The following is a 10,938-nucleotide window of genomic DNA, read 5'->3' on the forward strand; positions in this document are numbered from 1 at the left end:
ACATTTAACATTAAAGTAGTAAATTTAGTTTAAAAAAGTACAATAAGACTCGTACACGAATCCCATTAAACTTTTCTCTACTAAAAAAACTTGAACTTAAGACATATTTTTAAACTGGTCAAAGTGATCTTTCTATAAAATATTTAATATTCTTTGGTAATAATTTGGTCAACCGATACAATTTAAATCATTTATATTATATTACTTAAATGGGGTTTACAAAAATGATAATAACAGAAAACAAAATTCATTTTACTAACTTAAAAAATACGCAAGGATTGTTATAGCTTTGAAAATTTTAACAACAAATCCACTTGATATAGAAACACTTACGAAAGAATTATAAAGATGATAATGTTTATGAAAAGCATAATAGAGTATCAAATATACCACTTAAGTTACGCACACACGCGCGGGGAGAGCTTTTCATACACGCGGAGCTTTTGTGCCGGGGGCGGCGCGCCGGGTATAAAAGGGCGAGCCGGTCTTGCAGCCCCACATTCCCGCTTCTACTCTCACAAGCAACACACGTTCTATCGAAACAACTTTCCAAAATGTCTTACTACGCTAACAACGAGTACATCATCTCGACTAACAACTCGATCAATGAGAACAAATACAACAGTGATAAGGCGAAAAACAGTGGCTTCAAAGCACTGTTGAAGCCTTTGATGAAGATCATCAAGAAAACAACAAAACGTGCTCCCGTGAAACAATGCGACACGTCCTACGAGAGCGAGCAGAACTCCAGCAACGAAATGTTGGAAAAGAAAATCTACGAGGAAATGGATAACTGCCAATCCGGAGCGGCTTTCCTCGTTTGCAACGAAGATGAGAGCTACGACCTCGTGCCTGTCGCACGCGAAGACTTCTACATCCCCGTTCACTTCGCACGCACCGATGCCGGAACCTTCTTCTGGACCACCGTCTCCAAAACCGAAGGCGACTTCGCAGCGGCCTCCTGTTACACCGAATGCCAGACCGCGGAGCAGCAACACCCCGTGTTCCAAGACCGCTGGGTCCAAGCCTAAACTGACAACGACTTCCGACAACAATCAGTGTCTTCCGTGGAACCAGTGCTCGCTCCGTTGGTTTCCTCAACCGTCTGTGATGTTAGCTTTAAATATAGTTCTATTGTGCCATATATAGTTAGGTTTTAGGGATCTCGTGATAACTCCAGTAAAAGCTTTAATTATCGATTCGTTGGATGTGATATTTTTTGTATTGTATAAATTAATGATAGGTTTAGGCTTATTGTGATCGAATACTGAGCTTTAATTGTATTAGGGGGTAATAATTTATTTATGTTTAATGCATTTTTAACACGTTGAAATAAAAGAATGATTAAGAATATTTCCTATCTTTTACTTATGCAACCCGCTTGATACAGAGAACACACAAACATTTAAATGATTACGATTCAATGTAACGATAGTTGGCGGTTCCTTGGCTCGAGCCTCGGCTTGGAACCTGTATGAGAAGTGGTCAGACGGGATGTGGGCGCGAAGCGCGGGCTATACTTATCTCGTGGCTCGCTTCGGCGCGGGCGGCGTTGGACCGCATTACTGCGCCCGCGCACGTGCACGCCCGGCGGCCACGCTACTGGATTTATAAAATACTTTTTGTTGATTACCGCGCTTTCACTGCATTAAATGGATGCAACATAAATAATTTATCATTTCTGTACCTAATCTATTGTTGGATGAAACTTATACAAACTTATATAAACTTATCCTATGAAACGCCATTGAATAGGAGAAAATATCAAAATAATCAATGAAGTCAACTAACACGTTTGATTTCTTTTTATAACAAAAAGCGAGAGAAAAAGCGCAAAATAGTCAGCATCAGTATCTTCATTTTGATATTTATTACCAACTTCCTGTCGCGCCTGATTCCATCCGCGCGCAGTTAAAAAAAACTTAATAGCGGAATGAAAAATAGATAGTAGCCGATTCTCAGACCTACTGAATATGAATATAAAATTTCATAACAATCGGTCAAGCCGTTTCGGAGGAGTATGGTAACTAACAGTGTGACATGGAAATTATATCATATAAAAATTACACTGCAACGTGCGAACAGAAGACACCTTTTACATTACACCTCTTAATCATTTTCCTAAACCAGTATTTCTCATAACAATAACGTGGTTGATTGTCTTCATACGTCATCTATTTCATTAATGCTATTCTTGAAATTTTTAACTCTATCTGCCATTCGTCCGACAACCAATGTTCCACGTCCAATTAACATTTATCAATAATTATAACGAAACGAAAAAATAACATATTTTATATCCATTTACCCGCTTTAATACTTACAATGTATCATGCAAATTAAAAAGCCGCAACTCTACAACTACAGTACCGGCGAAGTAACCTGTTCAAAATAGTACGAACATGTTCCGACGTGTTTCCACAAAACTTTCACACCAAAAGATGGAACTTCCCAAAAAAACTTTTGTGCAACTCGCTATCTTTTGTGCTAATTCAAATGACATACATTATTACTTTTTTTTCTTATCCCATAACAATACGATTGAATCGACTTTATGCACGTGTAACAAAGCTTTTTCATCTTTTAGAGCTTAATGTCAACAATTGTACTAAGTTAAATTACCCAACATAAAATATTGCTTCTGAATTTTTCCTAGCAAAGAATTATTCAATTCATTTGTATAGCAGCTAAATGTAAGGCGATTTCGTAATTAAAATATGAAATCTTGCTTTATCATTTTCACTTAAAACATGAACACTTAAAGAAATGGTTAGTAATGGTAAGTTGTGTAAATTACAGTTCTGTTAAAAGTAAATGTGACTAGTTATATTATTTTCTACCATGCGAATAAAAAATTAGAAATTTCGTATTTATAAATAGATAACAATGAACATATTTATAAATGGCAACACCATAAGTCAACACATTAATCTGTTTACTATACCGTATTTCGTAATTAAATAGGCGCGAGAGAAGGCGCTAAAACAAGATATGCAAATTAAAAGTCTATTGATTAAAAACCGCTAGGTTGCCAGTTGTCATATTCAGTATATGCGACCCCGATCTCTACGTGGGCCGATAGCGAAGTGGTCCGGTTTAATAATACCAATGCGTTGGAGCCGTGAGAAATTTCGGCAGATGTACAATTCCTTGATGCGGTGTACGACGACTGAACGCTTATCTTGTTTTTTTTTTCTCTTAATAATACTCGAAGCTTTCGCATCGACGTTTCGTGGCTCGTTCGTGACTCATCGATGTATTGTTACTCTATGCACGTGTGCTCGGACGCTCGGGCTTTAGAAAGGAATCCTTTTTTTCGGCAACCCTTATTTCTTCTAATCGATCCGTAACTCTTGCGAAATTTGGGTTATTTTTTTTTTATTTGAGTGCAATTTAGAATTATCGAAAGGACTCACGTGCATCGCAATTGTTGCATTGGAATGTTAGTGTATTTTTATACTACTGTACCGGACACGTGTGTCCGGCGATACATTATTATTAACATTAATTAAAATATTTCACAATAAAAATTCCGGGTTTTTGCTTGTTATACGTGTCAACTTTCTCAGAAATAATCTGAGACCTAAAGAAGCTAAAAAACACAAGTTTTTAATATTTAAAACCAACGAAATATATAAATTAATCATAGGTTTTAATAAGAAATAAGTAGCCGTGACATCTTAAATTTGTTTCACAATATTCTGACTCATTAGTCGTATCTGTCATTACAATTTATTACTTCCAGTTTAATTGAATCGCTGCATGTATTCTTTAACAATCGCAATTTATAGCTAATTGAAGTTTAGCGAAGGCGCCTTGTTAATAAGTATTAAGGCAATTAGAATTCAATTGGCTAAGCTCAAATAAGGCCGTCATGGCGCAAGCAAGACGCAATTAGAGTCATATTTTCGCAGTTTCAAATCACTTAATACGACTTACTACCTTAAATACAATTATTTCGTTGAATAATTAATATTTAAATGATCAGAACCATCCTGTTATCAACTTAACCTAAATAAATACCTACAAAAGAAGATTCTTATTTAATTGCTAAACTATTTATTTTATTTCTAGACAAAACAAACTATTATAGATTTAGTTGATCACGTCTAGAATGTGAGAATATCAACCGAATACATGCCCTTTAAACTTCAACAGACGACAACATTTTAATCTGTTTATTTGCCGACCTCCGCTGCATTTCAGTTTAATTGGCGTGGAAGTGATGTCATGGGACTGATTAACGTCGCTTCAAAAACTGATGCAATTGAAAGTCTTGCTCTTAAAATAGACAGTGGATATGCGACTTTTTATGGTAGCATAAGAACTAAGTAATTTCATTAAATTTTGTTCTTCTTTTCTAAGTGGTTTACTTAGTATTTGTACAATGTACTATCTTACGCTAAACAATTAGATTTTTGTGTCATACTTATTGTAATATTGTTATCATCGTAACACTTTTGCTTTGGCAGACAATTTAAATAAGAAATGATTAAGGCGATTCCTAAATAGGCAATAATTTATTAAGATTATTATCATGCAAATGTCTTGATTTTTTTTTTCAATTTGTTAGTTAATCAACAAAGAACCATTTTAAGTCTTCTACTGCTACAATATAAATATGTTATTTTTTTGTTGATGATATGTTCTCCGATAAATAAACTCTACTTAAGTTGTTGTACTGACTTCTTTGTAATTTAGGCCACCCAAATAGGAACGTGACATTGTTAGTTAAAGTCGAAGCCTTGTTGAGTCTAGCGTTCGGTTAACTCAGCACAACGGCTACGTGCCTCATTTATCAGAAGCAAAACAAACAATTGTAGCAATTAACACCTGTGCAATGTTGGCGCGCGGGTTTGGCGATGAGATCATCTAATGTTTGATCAGATGTTGGCGGACAGTAATCGAGTCAACACGCGATCTGCGTCAAGTGAGTGAGCTGGCGCGTTGCCGGTTAAGGCCAAACATTTGACAAAAGACCATATAAAACAAAAATCACTGACACCAGTATCCTATTACACATCTCAATCCTGTAGGCAAATCAAATTTATAAAATTGCTATGCGTATATATGAAATAATTGCTATTAAGTTACCAATGGTAAATAAAGAGAAAAGCTAAATGACCACCAAAGTCCATCAGTGAGGGAAGAACTTCAAAGACAAGAAGAAAAGTACCAATATGTTTATCCACTTCTGCTAAAGAACATCGATGGCTCAGGGGTTAAGCACTTGACTTGCAATCCCGCCATGTACCAATTTCTTTTTCGATTTTAGATTTACATATGTACATTTATACGACGTTCGAACGGTGACGGACAACATCGTGATGCAACCTGCACATATCTGAGAAGAAATTAAAAGAAATGTGTCAAGTCAACCAACAAGCAACTATGGCCTAGTCACCCCCAACTTAGTGTTGGCTCCGAGCCCCTCGATGAGGATGTATAGTGAACTGATGATAATATTGCCCCCAATGTTTGTTTGAAACTGACTTTTGTTTCACAGAAATTTTCATAATGTGGCACGAATAGTTTACTTTTACGTTTTATATCGAGTGCATTTAATTTTAATTTTGAATTTGTAAATAATTTTAAACAGAACCTAATTATGCTTATAATTTAAATTGCTATGTAATTATTAAATTGTGAAGAAAGCGCTGTGCCTTAACTAACGTCAACAAAAACATGAATCACCATCGACAAATATGTTGACAATTGCCGCTCATTATACAAGTGGTTAAAATTTTACAGCAAAGAAGTTAAACAATAATGAAATTTTTCGATCATGACTCTCACTGTTCACTATAGCATAGCATATTTAACACTTATACGTAAATTGAAACAACTTTTATAATGGAATTTAACGTAAAATAACAGCAATATGCTTATGGGATATTTTATTACAAAACGTACATATTCTTGTAATACAAAACGGGTGATAAACAACTATAATATAAGCCACTAGATTTAATCAGTTTAGAATTATAAGCCATAGTTTTCCATTGTATTCGAACGCACGAAGAATTCACATCCTAACACCACAAACAGGAACACATCACAAATAACATAATTATTACCGCGGAAGATCATTGAAAAACTTATTTACAAGTATGTAAATTGTAAACACTGATAGTAATTTTATAGGCAGATAATAATTTATTTGATAAAACATATTTCCTAGATAAATGTCAATCACGATTTACACAAATAAACACGAGATTGCAGCTTTCGTTTTAAATTAAAAAAAAAAAACACTAAGTACAATACGAAACTTTTAACTATGCAATTACTGAGGACCGTTACTTCCAGGTTGGAATCACGGAAATAACTAAACATGAAGTCTGTACGTCTACAAATTATATACAAGAATCACCCTTCGTATTACAAGTATTTCTCACAAGTCATTGTAAACTTTGACCCGTATTCATCCTTTTGTCTGCGAGATTATTATTTCGCAATCGCTTCCGTCTCCCCTTGATACATTTTTTTTCAATAACATCCTCTTGCTGCACTCTCGCTGTTTACCGATAGATGGCTCTGAATCAGCAAAGTTAAGCAAATAAAGGTATTACTTGTTATTATGATTTAAAAACCAATTTAATGAGATGAAAACTTTAATCGTACCTTTTACCAATCTCAATATACTTGATAGACATCAGGAAAAAAGTTTTGACAAGAATAAATGAGACAAACCATAGGTATATATGGTTTAACGGATAGGTATTCGTGTTCGCTCGTTGTTTTTAATTTCTCAGTAAAATACAATGTTACATATTATAAATTACATGTTATATATAGTGACTGATGTCTAATAACTTTATTAACAGTATATATGTATAGCAATTAACGATATAATAATATCCGTATACGTAATAAGTCAGACAGACGGTTCGTGTCACGCGCGCTTGACATTTCCAAAACAATTACACAAACAATATGGTAATTGCGCATTGTTTCTATTCACCGCATCCAGACCGCGAGCGCTAGAGAAGTTATTGCTCAAAACATTTAACAGTCGAACGTCTAATATTGTTTGTTTAACAATTTTGACATTTGAATGTAACCAAAATTTTGCAATCGTAGTGATCGATTATTGAGTAAAGATCATAATATTTAGTATACACGTCAGTTTTATTCAGTATCAATGATTATATCGTTTTTTTATTAAATAATTACTAAAATAGGTGACAATTTTGGGTATAATATATAAAACAGCAGCCATTGTTAGTTTTAACGAAAACCTGCATGCTTGCGAATTTCAAATTAACATTTAACAGGCGAGTAATGTTTTTCGCGAGCATTTTAAGTAACTGCCTGTATACTGTAGCCTAATCGGCACGTCCTATTTTCAAGTGTGTGAGGTGTAATCGAGTTACTTGCTCATTTAAATGAATTAAGTTTGCGCAATTATTACTATACCCCTTGTTAAATATACGATAAGATTCTTAAACTCGATTACAATAATAAATTTATAATTAGCAAAGTTGACACACTTGGGAGCGCGGGCGAGTGGGCGCCGAGAGAGCCGGGCCCGGTGTTCGGGCCGTGGGAACTTCGGCAGTTGCTTCGCAGCTAGCGACACCTGCCACACTATAGCTATACCATCTCTAATTTGGAACAATTTGTATGACCTTTCGTCTGTTTATGCATTCTTTTTATTGAGTTATTAAACAAATCGTAGTAATATAAACATGGTGCCATTTTTTAATTAATACATATTCTACAGAATTAGAACTTAAGAATCCTAAAAATCTTCCTTATTACTGAATATAAAGATCTAAGGAAGCATTTCATGTTTTTTTAAACAAGGCTACAATTTAATCAAAACAAATTCTCAATAACATTTAACATTTTAAAATAGAAAGTCCTTGAGTTTTTTGAAATAAAAAACGATTTAAATTTTTATATGGCAATTGCCAAGGTTAACAGGCGCGTAATTCCGGTTCATTAAAAATATTTTAGTGTGCAGAGTCATCCTGATCTACGATTTATTTGATGAAAAGAGTTACATATCATAAGTGATGTAACTCTTTTCGTCGGAAAGGTCGCTATAGATCCGCTGTCCGCGCGGTTTTTGTCCACGCGTCACCGCTCGCGTCGCGCGCCGCTTCCCGCACGCCCTTCGCCCCGCGCTCGCTCGCGCCATATGTCGCGTGTATCGTGGGAACGCATCCCGCCACGTAATACTAACCTCTCCCTTTTTTTTTCAACTGTCAACATTTGACATGCAAACTTTAAGCTATTTGTAATAAGGCTCACATTTAAATCGCAATTTTTCCAAAAGAAAACCAAAAAAACATGCTGCTTATTATATAGTGATATATTACAGAATATTGTGCAATTATATTTCACAATTAAATTCATGAACATTTTACACATCGTTTAAATAATCATGTCGCGGTTCAAAATGTTATTATATTTATGTTTAATTAACTTTTATATCTATCTATATGAACAAATCAAAACGGCTCCTTTGAATCAAAGAAAAAATGAAATTGATTTAAAAGTTATAACAAAAAATACTAACGTCTTTGAAAATAAAATAAAGATATTGTTTATTTATCAAGCGTTGTAATGGTATTGCCTATAAATATAATAGTAAGAGGCAAAAAGAAACGTAAGCAGAGGGGCAGGCGCACAACTGGCGCGAGCGATCGTGGGAACGCTTTCAGTTGTACAGTGACGCCTTAGAAAAGGTGCAATTCCTTTTTTTGCTTTGAATCAGTTTTTATCTCTAACTAGTTCACGCACCGGGCTTTGCCTATTTCGAAATGTAATTAAGTACTAATAAATTAAGCTTACTACAATGAAATATACTGGAGTAAACGATAAACATATTATGAAATATTATGTTTGTTAAATACAACTTTAAAAACAAATAATTTCATTGAACATTACATTTATTCAAGTAGGTTTAAAATTATCAAAATTTTAATTATTCAACAACCTTAAACTTTAGTGAACCAAACAAATATATTCTAAAAATATCACATTATCATTAATAGATAAATAATTAAGAAATTCTACACGTGACAACATAACTGTTAATGTAAAAATACGTACAGTTAACAATATAGCATCGATCAATACGATTTCACAATTCCACGCGTAACCCTAGATTCAGCGTGCATCTGCCGTTGCAAAGAAACCCCCGCATTATACGCGGCACGTATTTTTTCTTGACCCCGATCGCCCTTTATGCCCATGGGGAGCACCGTGGGAACGATCTTGCACAATTCACCGTTTCCTTGGCCATATGCGACAGAAAAAAGTGCAATTATTTATTCCCCCTCGAAGAATAAGGGGAGTTGTGAGAACGTGACCTAACAATGTGCTTCCTGGCTTTCGATACATAATCTCACTTTGCACCCGAAATGGAATTATCACCCTTAATTCCAACGCGATATAATTTAAATTACTGTGAAGTAAGATGCATGGATGTTTTACAAATAGTTACAATGAAATTATATTTTGATAATATAAACTTTATTCCATAGGGTTTAGGTACAAATTCGCAAAAATTTGAAGTTACACGGAACTAATAGCTTCTTTGGCATACAATTTTGTATTATGAATAACAAATCATATGACCTTTGGGTTATCCAATTGTTAAAGAAAGTCGTTTCATACCTGGTTTAATATACATATTCAGGCATGTCTGACTATCAATTCGTCAAAAATCAATACGACAAAAAAAATGTTTATAACCTACAACAGGAATGGCGAACCATAATCAACATATCACTTATCTATGGAAATTTTTAATGAGATCCTAAACGTGCCAGCTAATAATTTTGTCTTTATGATTATTAGAAACAATCCGTAGAATACGGATCACTTGCGGTAATTTATAGATCATTATTTTCAAGTATCTTGCCTGTCCAAGAGCCGCCAAGATATCTGACAACTACTGTATAACTTATTAGTTATAATATATTATAATACCTACTACTTTTTTCGTACTGCATAAAGTGGACAGTCATCGTACCCAAAATATTATGTCGCGTGCCATTGGTTCGCCGTGCACTACAATTTTCGATGAAACTGCAATCAAATAAAACTAAGGTCAATGCTACATTATAGTTATAGGATCAGATTAGACGAATGAGGAAATATTAAAACATAACCATTAAAAAATAGATGGTGCGGTACATCTTGTGCTAAACTAAAACCCAACTAAAACGATAAAATTGTTTAAACTTTCGTGAGATATGTTTATAAAATAATTAAGACGTATATAGACTTATGTCTAAATTCCAGTGACGGCACTAAGTTTCGTACCTTTTTCTTCTAGTGCTTATATGACAGTATTCGCAGACACGTAGCGCCTAGCCAATCATAGCGATGATTTTTAAATTCTTCTTGCATAGTTTGTATAGATGTGTAAAAAATAGCAAGAAGTTTAACCATGTTTTAGTTGGATAGTAGTGTATCTTTTTTAAGAGAGTAGTTGTGAAAAATGTATCCCTCATATTCATTCATAGTTCACTTTCCAAAATCATACTTTCAATTACTTAATATAAGTTTATTCTAATATATTGAATTTCCTTTTGCAATCGGCTCGTGCTGTGAAGGCGCATTATTTCATTGGCACGAGTGACCGAATCACGCGCACACGGCGACCGCGAGGAGTGCAGCGCACGGCACGGGAGACGGAGGGGGCGACCGTCTGGCTCGAGCGCGACCGTGGGAACGCTCTGCCTTTAACGCATCGCACGTGCTCGAGACGCTAGCCCCAGCGCGAAGAGCGACAGAGACAGGGAACGTAAGATCCACAAGCATAACAAAGATGAGAGAACCAAACAAGACGAAAAAATCATAATGACAATAAAACAACAAAAAACCAACAGTAATTTGTGAACGTTCGAATTCGTTCGCATGGACCATGAAAAGGACAGCAAGAAAACTCTTTGTGTAGTAACGCCCTAATTTCAATTT

General features: G+C 34.9%; 1 protein-coding gene across 1 annotated transcript; it reads left to right on the plus strand.

Moving 5' to 3' along the window:
• Window positions 1-415: 415 nt before the first annotated feature.
• Window positions 416-1,708, plus strand: LOC106720990 (enhancer of split malpha protein). The gene has a single exon (XM_014515803.2). The coding sequence runs from the start codon at window positions 555-557 to the stop codon at window positions 1,029-1,031; it is 477 nt and encodes a 158-aa protein (XP_014371289.1). The 5' UTR covers window positions 416-554; the 3' UTR covers window positions 1,032-1,708.
• Window positions 1,709-10,938: the final 9,230 nt, after the last annotated feature.

Source organism: Papilio machaon, chromosome 15 (genome assembly GCF_912999745.1).
Source record: "Papilio machaon chromosome 15, ilPapMach1.1, whole genome shotgun sequence".
NCBI lineage: Eukaryota > Metazoa > Arthropoda > Insecta > Lepidoptera > Papilionidae > Papilio > Papilio machaon.

Bases quoted from the DNA above. Each gene is read 5' to 3' on its own strand.
- LOC106720990 (XM_014515803.2), top strand. From the start codon at position 555: ATGTCTTACTACGCTAACAACGAGTACATCATCTCGACTAACAACTCG.